The 12,027-nt window shown below is 39.7% G+C and overlaps 1 protein-coding gene across 3 annotated transcripts in view; it reads right to left on the bottom strand.

Annotated features, from left to right (window-relative positions):
- The window catches only part of LOC143026985 (putative ATP-dependent RNA helicase DHX35), a 69,641-nt gene extending 57,883 nt beyond the window's left edge, over positions 1-11,758 (bottom strand). The window contains exons 1-3 of one of the 3 annotated variants that reach the window (XM_076187789.1): positions 11,234-11,758; positions 9,513-9,546; positions 8,914-9,128 (exon numbers count right to left, since the gene is read on the bottom strand). In XM_076187789.1, coding sequence (XP_076043904.1) covers positions 8,914-9,128; positions 9,513-9,546 — 249 coding nt within the window. In that variant the 5' untranslated portion in view covers positions 11,234-11,758. Of the gene's footprint in view, positions 1-2,192; positions 2,969-8,913; positions 9,129-9,512; positions 9,547-11,233 lie in introns of those variants that run through there. The other 2 variants (XM_076187788.1, XM_076187791.1) reach the window with 2 other exon arrangements.
- Positions 11,759-12,027: the final 269 nt, after the last annotated feature.

The raw sequence follows: 12,027 nt of genomic DNA, 5'->3' as shown, positions 1-12,027 counted from the left end.
GCTCGGAGACAAATATTCAAAATAGGAAGAAATGAGTAGTGGCAACCCACAGGGGTCAGTACTATCTCTGATAATGTTTGATATATATGTAAATGACATGAACGAAAGCATTAAAAATTACATGAACTGCTTTGCGGATGACGCAAAATTATTAAAGAGAATAAACTCTGAAATAGACTGTAACTCATTACAGAGTGATCTGAACAAAGTCTCAGAGTGGAGCAAGAGATGGGAGTTAGAATTCAATATCAAGAAGTGCAGTATAATTGAATTTGGAAAAAGCAAGAGAATATCAGGACAGTATAAAATTGATGGAAAAGAAGGAAGTAAATTCTGAAAGGAACCTAGGAGTAATCATCACCAAAGACATGTTGCCAGATAAACATATAAACAAAATAGTCGGAGAAATGTACAATTTGTTGAGATCAATACAGGTGGCCTTTAACCCGCTAAGACCGACGGCCGAAAATTTAGCAATCTCCCAGTACCGCAATTATCATCAAAAAATCAACTCTTATGAATTACTCTGGAAAAAAATCTGCTGTTAGTAGACATGACAATGCATCATCCTACAAGTTTTTATTGCTCTACTCACCATAGTTGTCTCGGAATAATTACCGAGAGTTGGAGAAGATTGTGGTAGCGGCAACTCTCCGCCTCTCTGGCGGTGGCACGCAGTGCTGGGTGGACACGATTGGCTTCACAGAATCCCGCTTTGCCCGACCTCGTGCACTAACAACAGGGGTTGTTGATGCCGTTTTTGGCACGTTTATGGTCACCACCAGATGCATAGTTGTAAATAATAGTTTCGTAAATAAGTAAATACGTAAATACGTAAAAATTCTCGCCGTGACACGATGCGCACGCCTCTCACAAAATTTTGCGGCACACTGGCTGGCGAGAGCAGTTTACTTCCTGCTAGCCTACAGTACTACCATAGGACTACGTCATGGCCAAATATAGCAGTGCTACCAATTTTAGCGCGGTTTTTATTAGCGCTGAAAGTAGCTGCCCCATTTAAGGCCTGTCGGACGTTTGCGATGCAGCCCTATTTAAGGCCTGTCGGTCTTAGCGGGTTAAATACCTGGATAAGGAAATGATTAAGAAAATATTACAAACACTGATATGGTCACCCAGTACAAAAAAGAATATAAGAAAATTAGAAAGAATACAAAGAGCAACGACAAAGATGGCCCAAACACTTTCAAACCTGACATATGAACAAAGACTGGCCAAACTGGAATTGCCAACTCTGGAACAAAGAAGAGAATGAGGGGACCTACTAACCATCTACAGAATTATGAAAGGAAAAGAACGCCTTGATAGAAAGGTCTTATTAAAGTGGGACAGAGGAAAAACAAGAGGACATGCAATGAAACTCAAAAAGCATAACTACAGAAGAGACCTGAAAAAAAGAACAGCTTCCCACAGAGTGATAGATATATGGAACAAACTGGATGAAAAAATAGTGTGTGCAAACACAATACAAGAATTTAAGAACAAACTTTATCTTGCGAGATACAAAAACGGGTCACCATGAGCATACCTTCCCGTATAATACAACTAGGTAAATACAGAAAAAGAGTCCCGTTCCACCAGAAGTGACACTGAATAAAGTGCGACTCACAGAAAAAAGTCCCATTCCACCAGAAATGACAGTGAATAAAGTGCAACTCACAGAAAGGAGTTTAGCTCCATCACAATAGAACAAAACTGACAATAATAATGTTCAGAGGATCTCCCAGAAAAGAGAGAAATAAAAAATAAATGGAACTAAGTGTGAACCGGTTATAAAGAAAATTAGAGTTGGATACTTATTCCAACACACGTTATACTCCATATCCAAATGAATACGGACACAAATTAAATCACAAGAAAAAACTACACAACAGAAACACTAATATACTATAGCATGTACAAATGACTAATCTCCCTGTTATTAAATTTTGATGTAAATGATTGTTAAGACTGTCAACCTCCCAGCAGATATGTTATGTCAGCATTTCAACTGATATAAAACCAGAACTGAGAGAGGGGAGGACTGACAGTCAGTAGGTGAACATAGATCCACTAAGATCTATGAAGTGTAATTTATCATAGCAATATATGCCCAAGAGCAAAATGAAGTGTTTAACTAACCACCAATGCTCAGTGGTACCACACGCAAGTTTGCCATTAAATACACAACCTACCTGAAAAAATGGCACCTGGGTTAGATGTGTGTCATGCAGTGTCTAAAAAGAGAGGCACAGTGATGGTGGACTGGCTGGTGAGGTTATTTAATGTTTGTCTAAAAGAGAGTAGAGTGATGGAGGACTGGAGGAGTGCTTGTATAGTTCCGCTTTATAAGGGAAAAGGGGACAAGTGTAAGTGTAGCAGTTTCAGAGGGATCAGTTTGTTGAGTGTAGTTGGGAAGGCTTCTGGGAGGGTTTTGACTGAGAGGATTAGGAGAGGAACAGAGGGAGTAATTGGTGAGGAACAGTGTGGTTTTAGGGCAGAGGTTGTGTGGAGCAGATTTTTGTGGTAAGGCAGATATGTGAGAAAGATTTAAGAAGAGGTAAGGACGTTTTTTGGGCCTTTATGGATTTGGAAAAGGCTCATGATAGGGTAGACAGGAAGGCACTGTGGGAGGTAAATTCCAAATATATGGAACAAGGGGAAAGCTGTTGAGAGTGGTCAATAGTTTTTATGAGAGTAGTAGAGCCTGTGTTAGAATTAGAAATGGAGAGAGTGGTTTGAGATAAAGGTGGGGCTTTGGTAGGGATGTGTTATGTCACCTTGGCTGTTCAATTCATACATGGATGGGATGGTGCGAGAGGTAAATGCAAGGGTAATGCGCCAGGGATTGGAGTTGATTAAAGAAAATGGAGATAATTGGGAGATAAGCCGGTTGTTGTTTGCTGATGACACTGCATCTGTAGCAGGTTCAGAGGTGGGATTAAAGGAGTTAGTGACTGAGTTTGGGAAGGTGTGTACAAGAAGGAAGTTGAAGAGGGAGGGAGGGGTGTAAAGGGAAGTGGAGTATGTGGGGATGAAATAGGTGGGAGTGGATTCATGCATTTGACTTTGGCTACCTCCCTTGTAAGGGGAAAAAAAGCCATTGGTTTATGTATGTACTAAGGGAGAAAGACTAGAAGTGGATAGCTTTAGATACTTGAGGTTGAATGTGGAGGGAAAGAGAGAAGTGGAGGTAGAATGCAGATTGAGTGAAGCAAGTAAATGCTAAGAGGAGATTGTATGAAGGGGTGATTGTGCCAACAGCTCAAATATGTTTGAGATGAGATGTGCCTGAGAAGTATAGTAGGGGCCACTATAGGCTGGACAGAATGAGAAATGAGGGAGTAAGGAGGAGAGCAGGGATGGAAAGGGAGTTGTTGTTGTTGTTGTCGTTCCCTAGACTGTCTGTCCGAGCAGTCCCGTCTCCCCAAGGAATGCCATAGCCGAAACTGGGTTTTCCCACAAATCCTTTATAGAGCGTATGTTGTGTTGTTTGCGTGCATGATTGTGTATAATGCAGTCTTCCATTATGTGTTGTATGGTATGGGGTGAAGTGTTACATCCTGGGCAGCTGTTCACAACGCGGTCATCCAGCCTCTTCTGGTAGCTTAGAAGTGCTGGGTGGTGACCGCACCGCAGTCTGGCCAAGTGGACTCTGTCCTTTCGTGGGAGAGAGGATTCAGAAGGGTGGATATCAGGGGGTCTGGCATGCAGCAGTGTGTTGTCTTTCAGTGTGTTAATGGAGCGGTGAGTGATTATGAATATGTTTCCAGAGGCTGGTATTTGGTGGTTGTGGAGGAAGAGAAGAGAGTATCTGTGCGTGATAAAGGTCTTTGGGTGTTGTTTTAATGTTTCTTGGTGTGTGTGGGTGTTCTGCTATGTAGTGTAGCAGGTGTAATGTGTTTGTGGTGGCTGCGGCAAGTGTTTGTGTGCCTCTCATGTCGAGGTGGTCCTTGACTTTGAGGACTTTTGTTTCATGGTGTAAATGGTCTGTAGGTGTTGTATTTGTGCAGCCTGTAATTGTTTTTGGAAAGGGAGTTGGGATATAGGGTTGATGAAAGAGTATTAGGATGGTTTGGACACATGGAAAGAATGAGCGAAGAAAGATTAGTGAAAGCAGTGTGGAAGGCAGAGGTGGAAGGAATGAACATGAAGGGGGTGACCAAGGATGAAATGGATGGATGAGGTAAAAGGGGCATTGGGAAAGAGGGGGGTGTCTGCTGAGGAAGGAATAGAGAAGACAGAAGATAAGGGTGGGTGGAGAATGGTTGTTTATGGATGATGCTATGATACAAGAGGGGATGTGGGAGGGGGGGTTGCTGATTAAATAAAGCAGCTTTCTTGTGGATGTGCTGTGTCTTGCTGCATTGCTTCTGACCCAGGGCAGGGGGCAAGATGCAGGATGACCCATCATCCAGAAGGAGCTAAGAAAAGAGGGAAGGAGGGATGGTGAATGGGAGTGAAGTATGTGGAGATGAAATGGATGGGCGTGGATTTATGCCTTTGACTTTGGCCATCTCCCTTTCTCCCTTGTAAGGGGGAAAAAGCACCTGGAATATGTATATATCTTATATATATATAAAAAAAAACTGTGCTTCGGAAAATGAATAAATGAAAGGAGTATAAATATACATCTGTCAGAACAAATGAAATGTTTCCTTTTTGCTGACACAAGCTCATCAATAGTATATACAGTATATATATAGTAGGTTTAATGTTGATGTACAGTAGCTATGCTAATAGGGGGATTGGGGGAGTTTTGCTCAAATGCATGCTTCTATTGTGGTTTGTATTTGTGCAAACCAAAAACTTCCTTGGGGTCTATCACTCTGTAGTGATTTAATTTTTCTGCCTAAACAATGTTTTTTCCTATCCGACTGATACTGAGTTTGTACCCCACTCATGTTTTTTTTTTTTTTTACCTGACAGAGACCAGTTTCTTATCTGATTTATGTTGTTACTCAAGTGATCAATGCTCCATGTGGATTCGATCTCATGCCTACGAGATTTCCTGTATGTTACCATTGTTCTACAGAATGATTTTATGCCTTTTCCTTTTTGGCTACCTCCCTTGTAAGGGGGAAAAAGCCTTGGTATATGTATGTACTCAAGTGATACATATTTAATTTCAAAACAAAGAAATGCAGTTAACCTGTCTGATTCCACCCATTAAGGCTAGGCAATGGTCACTATTAGGAAACATAATTCCAACTGATGTTCATTTTAGATCTTTATACAGATAAAATTCGAACCAGAATATGAAGGTTGTATATGGAAGATGTTGTGATGCATGAGGTGGAATGGACGGGGGGATGGGGGGTGAGGTAGTGTGTGTGAGCAAAATTTTGACGCAGCCCGAAGGGATTTCTCCCCGTCCTCTCCTTTCTATGGGGGGACGGAGAGGGGGGGTCGCCGATTTAATGAAGCGGCCTTGCTGTGGATGTGCTGTGTCTTGCGACATTGCTTCTGACCCAGGGCAGTGGACAGGGTGCAGGGATGACCCGTCATCTAGGAGGTGCTAAGATGGGAGGGAGGGTGGAGGGGTGTGAAGTGTTTTCAGGGTGGGAATGATTTTATGCCTTTGCCTTTTTGGCTACCTCCCTAGTAAGGGGGAAAAAGCCTTGGTATATGTATGTATGTATGTACAGGTACTCCTCGTTTAACAACCTACTCGGTTAACGACAACTCGGAGTAACGACGGGCTTTATGACGTCGTTTAACGTAAATCTCCTGAAGTTACGACGTCGTGTACGATAATTAAGTTGGCTGAGGCAAATTTGTATGATGTTATAAATGAACTTGTACGGTGGATATTAGCTGTGAGGTAAAGTGTTCTGAAGCTTAGGTCTACATTACCATCCTGCAAGCTGCAAAAACTACCTGGGGTACAATATATACCGGTAGTGGTAAATTTTTAGTTTCGACCATGGGCGCAATATAACAATAGAAAATGAATTATCAATTTTGTAAATTATAATGTGTCAACGTAATATGCAATTTTGTGAGCGGAAAAAAAAAAAAAAAATGCTAAAACAGATTTCGTAAGTAACGAAGTCATGTCGGACGAATGGTACACCATGTTTGTTATGATAGATGCCAATGTCGAAGAAATGAAAGGATGATAAATTAATTCGTCTAACCTAAACTAAACTAACCTAACCTGTGTTTAATAAATCATTACCTGCAAATTAAATGTCATCCGGCTCGTCCTCGTTGTCGTCATCGTGAGAGACGTTGGCAGACGACAAGATGGCGTCCCGAGCCTATGCTACTGACTTCGTTCATTAGCATATTTTCTTGTAGCATGGTATTTTTTACTTTCATTTCCGCCGACAAAATTGCATATTACGTTGATACATTTTAATTTACAAAATTGATAATTAATTTTCTATTGCTATATTGCGCCCATGATCGAAACTAAAAAAATACCCCGGTATTCAATATAGAATGTCAGCATACGCGGATTTGGTCATATACGGTAATTTTAGGAACCTAACCACCGTAAATAAACAGTAAATAAAGCTTTAATGTACTGTATAAAAGAGGGAAAATACATGAAAATAAAGATACATGTATTGCTGGACATTGTACATACAGTACATGTACGTATATGTATACACTTTCGCTTAACGACCAATTCGGTTAACGACGGTGCGCTGGTCCCAATTGTTGTCGTTAAACGAGGAGTACCTGTATGTATGTATGCCATCAATATGGTTTTTATTTTTTCATTCCAGTAATGTATTAATTTCAGCTATTTTTGCATATTATCAAGCATTGGGAGAGGGAAATATTTGTTGAGGAAGGAAGGGAGAAGACAGAACATAGGGGTGAGTGGAGAATGGTTGTGTATGGATGATGCCATGATGCATGGGAGTGGGTGGGGGATGGGGGGGTGAGGAAGTATGTGTGAATGATATTTTGACACAGCCTGAAAGGATTTCTCCCCATCTTCTCTTTTTATGCATGAAGGGATGGAGATGGGGGGGGGGGGTTGCTAATTAAATGAAGTGGCCTTGCTATTTTGCTTCTGACCCAAGGCAGTGGGTGAGATGCAGGGATGACCCATCATCCAGTAGGAGCCAAGAAAAAAGGGAGGAAGGGATGGTGAATGGGAGTGGAGTATGTGGGGATGAAATGGTTAGGAATGGATTTATGCCTTTGACTTTGGTTACCTCCCTTGTAAGGGGAAAAAACCTGTCAGTATATGTATGTACCAAGCTTTGTAAAACATGCCTTATTTACATAATTTAACATGCTTCAAGGCTCAACAGATATTAGTATACTTCAAACAGAATAAATAAAAAGGAAAACTGAAAAACAGTCAGCTATTTGATCAGCTTATTACTAAAATACTGTTTTTACAAAAAAATGCATACATGGACATACCCTTTTCCTCTGTACAGATTCATAATGTGTTAACATCATGTATCACAGGTAGAAAAACCAACAACTACTGAGTATTACTTAGGTTAGAAAACATCTACAATGTCTTAAAAACTTTTTATGCAAGTTTCATAGACTTTTACTTTGTAAAATTTAAAATGTACCCATTTTAGGATACATAGGATTCTTGAAAAGTACAAAGAAAAAACTCGGTGTGAGGACCCCTAGTAAATAAAATTAAATTGTTTAAAAAGTTTTGAATTTGGTGGTGACTTTTAAGAGTAGACACGTGTTAAGACCCTGACCAGTGTTGAAACTAGAAGAAAAGAAAGAAAGGAAAAAAAGTAGTTATGTGCAAGAGAAAAATAACTTATTTCTATTCAGATAATCAGGCCTACTTAGAAATTCAATGAATATCTAGACTCTGCTTATATCTAGTTCACTAGGGGCTGTTGCAGATTCAGGGAAAATCAGCCTTAAACAGTATTGCCTCCTGTGATTGTTTACCAGTTAAGACATCATAAGGCAAAACTACCTCACACAAAACTACCTTCTGTTCTGGACCCAGTGGCTGAGTTGTGCTTTGTAACTATGGGCTTTGAAATAGTGTTGTGCGATATATACATTATGATGCCCCTTGTCTGTCATTCAATATGTTATCTCAAGAATTTGAATCTGTTGAAAATATCAATTTTACTCGACCTCAGCAACAAGGGATTTGAAACCCAACTCGAGGACTACTTCTTTCTTAACTTAAGGCTCAAAAAGGCTCAAGAAGGCTCAAGAAGACTTCCTGAAAGAGGCTTACATCTGTGACTCCAGATCCACATTTACAAGGAAGAGCAGCTGTTAATTAATTTCCAGCTGCAAGTTCTAATTTAAAGGCACTTGTCAAGTCTGAACAATCTCAAACAGCACATGAAGAGAACCCACACAACCATGTTCACAGAGCTCATTTTCACCCTATCTCCCAAGAAAGTATGCCAGCAAATCTTTGGGGAGCCTTTTAGCATCACAGCTACTGCCAGTGGCATGATGGATTAATGGTAAAATCTGTTACATTCTTCTCAAAATAATGGAGTAACAATTAACGAAGTAAACTTTTTGTTAACAGATCAACGAAGTTAACTTTTTGGTTAATGGTGCCCACCTCTGAATGGAGGGTACTTATATTTAGATGGATCTGTTTGGTCCGAGAGACGTTTGCTTTGTAAATTGTGCGAGTTAACAAATTATGTGTTCAGGAAATGAGACTGATCAGTTACCTTCAGAGGAAAACAAAAATTAATTCCTTTTAAAATGTGGTAACAATGTTATCAAAAATTTCTGAAGTGTGTTCTAATAGGAGAAACACACAAATCAATTCATCTATACACCAAGGGCATTTCCCCTTTACCAGGGAGGTAGCCAAAGTCAAAAGGCATATACCTATCAAATGAACCCATTTCAGTTACCATATTAGCATATTCCATGCAAACTAGACATGTAACCCTTTATCTGTAATTTAAGACAAAGTGTTGTGAAACACACCTGTGGTATTTGGGTACTTTTGCCAGATCCAGTTTCTCCAACAATCACAAGGGTTTGGTATTTTTCCAGAAGGTAGAGTATGTGCTTGCGTACAGCAAAAATTGGTAATCTTTCTCTCTGTTTTTCAATGCTTGCAGATACATGTGGATTAAACACAAATGATGTGCCTGAAGTCTGGTCCACATCACTGCGGTCATATGTAAATCCTTCATCATCTGTAAACAGAACATACATTTGAAAATATCATAAACATTAATGTACATCAACCAGATTATACCATCTAATATCATAAAATCAAATCAAATTAATAAATAAAGAGCTAAAACTAATACAATAATCAAGGTAGTTTATACAGTTTTTAACCTGTGAACATTATAAAACCATATGGCATTAGCAAAAGACAAAAAAGAAAATAAAAAGGAAAGGAGAAGAAGGAGAAGACCTCAGCCAATCCATACATTTATAAACACAGTTACACACAAAACCAGACATCTGAATCCTCTCAAGCATGAGACACCTTAGTAATAGTTGAAAGAAACTACAGAAATAACTTAAATTTTTACTATTGACATTCTATTATTGTTCACTTGGTACATTACTTGGTTTGAGGAATCTTCCACGCAGTGACGACATCTAAAATGAAAAAATATTAACATTAGCACAGGAACAAATATGCATAAACATACTTAAAATGGACCCATCATATTTAAATGTCTATCAATCAATCAATCAGTGCTCTGCTATGGTTCTCTCCTACAAAAGAGCTGTGTAAACTGGCTACAGCCATCACTTAAGCCCAAAAGTCTATTATTGAAGAGATTATGAGTTGTCTGGAGTGACTGGAGGGCAGTGTAAGACAATGTATTCACCTAAATGTAGTGCATAGGAAATGAGCAATGCTTATGGGTCTCATCTCTTTCCAGTAAAATTAATACATTTTTCTTTTAAGTTTGTCATGCTGTCACCCGCCTGGACCTCAACTTTGTGGTGGTCCAGAACAGATCAGGATGGGAGGGTACCCCTCAACCTCAAGAACCACCAGGGGGAGGTGTGTCCCCCCAAGAAGCTAAGGGTTGCTTCAGAAGGGGAGACCGTGAGATGCCATACCAGCCCTGCTGAGGTGAGTGGTGAGCTGAGACCTAGGTGAAGAATGGCAGTGGTTCTGGACTTTAGTGTACATTGAGTTCTCTACTTTTTGTTTCACACACTTAGTGTTGGCTGCCCAGCCAATTCTACATTGTTGTCATTTTAGTCTTGGGTGATGATCTGATCTGTATTCCAAAAGACACCTCTCATTTAAGGATACTCTCTTTTAGAGGGATGTCTATCATAAAAAGTATAAATTTATGAAAATCTTCACCTAAGATACATTGGTGTAATTTACAGAGCAAGCCAATTCAGAATGGAAATAATATGTATATGATAGAACTCTGTGGAAATTATTGAACAGAAATCAAAGAACATTACAATGCCCCACACTAGCACAACATATCTTCCCTGACTAACTAATGGTCCCTTCTAGTGGATGTTGCCAGTTACCTGAAAGCCTCAAGTTTTTGTTCAATTTTATAGATGGATGGGGTGGTGTGAAAGGTAAATGCAATGGTAATGGGGCCAGAGATTGGAGATGGTTCAAGAAAATAGAGAAAAATGGGAGATAAGCCAGTTGATGTTTGCTGACGCCACTGCGCTTGTGGCAAGATCAGAGGAGGGATTAAAGAAGTTAGTGACAGAGTTTGGGAAGGTGTGCAAAAGCAGGAAGTTGAGGATAAATGTGGGTAAAAGTAAGGTGATGAGATGTATAAGGGGAGAGGATGTCAGCAAATTGGAAGCAAGTATTAACCCCTTGAATACAATGATCATATGATGCCTACATAGGCATCATGAGGTGTGAGTGAGTATATGGAGATGCCAGCATTGGCTTCCTGATTATATTTATTTTGTAGTTGTAACTGAGTGTTCCTCTTATTCTGTGAACAGGCTTGATCACTTTTCCAGTGGTTACATTCTGTGTGAGAGACCAAAGGCACGAGAAAAGAGTGCAAGAATGAAACAATGCCCCAACCACATAACTGGGTTCTATTCCAAAATTACATACATGAATTCTTCACATTTTTCTTTTTTGCATTTCAAATTTTTTTTTGTTTTTTTTTTCCATTGTAAGGTTAGGTTAGGAGCTAATGGATGTTTCACGTTAAATATCTGTGTTAGCGTGATTCTGGAATTTTACCCATCAATGTTTCCCACTGTTAAATCATATATGATTATAAAATAACAATTGGGCCATGCCATCTATCTAGTATAATGATAATCTACTTACAGTAATAGTAAATAGAGAAGTTTACCCAAGTACCATGGATACTTTGATATTTTGTATTTTTTCCTCCAATCAATGGCTTCGGCACGCCTAAACTAGTCTGTTTTGGGTTTCCTTTTGTTTATTTTCGGACTTTAGTTGCTCTGTATTTCCGGAGGTTATATATCATAATCATTTGGCGGTTCGTATTCAGGATTTCTGCCTCAGCATAGCAGCAGCAGCAGCAGTAGCAGTGGAATAAATGCAGGCTTCACCCTTAGTCCGTTTTGGGTTTCGCTTCGTTTAATTTCGGACTTAGGTTGTTCTGTGTTTCCAGGGGATATATATTGTCTGTCAGTTCGCTTCCAGGTCTTCTGCTTTAACATCGAACATTAATAGTTACTTCAGAACGTCGTCTTTTACTTTGTTTTCCCGGTAGGGTTGTTGTTGTTGTCGGAGTAGTTTGTTTCGGGCTCTGATCGATGACAGGTCGTTGCACTCTAGAAAGAAATACTCGAGGATTTCTTAGCTCTGCCCGCATAGGGGGCAGCTTGTATTTACCTAGTTATATCTTACGGGAAAGTGAATAACGCACGTTGTGTCCCGTCTCTGTATCTCGCCAAATCTAATTTGCCCATTCTTGTATTGTTTTTGCACACTATTGTTTCGTCTAGTATGTTCCATACATCCACCATTCTGAGGGGAAAACTATTTTTTCAGGTCTCTTCTATAACTGTCCTTTTTTTTTTCCACGTCCTCTTGTGTTTCTCTTATCCCAATTCAGTAAGTCATCTCTATCAAGAACTTCCACACCTCTC

This window comes from Oratosquilla oratoria, chromosome 7 (genome assembly GCF_046742065.1).
Source record: "Oratosquilla oratoria isolate Oo_2021 chromosome 7, ASM4674206v1, whole genome shotgun sequence".
NCBI lineage: Eukaryota > Metazoa > Arthropoda > Malacostraca > Stomatopoda > Squillidae > Oratosquilla > Oratosquilla oratoria.
This window is presented reverse-complemented; position numbering and strand designations above follow the sequence as displayed.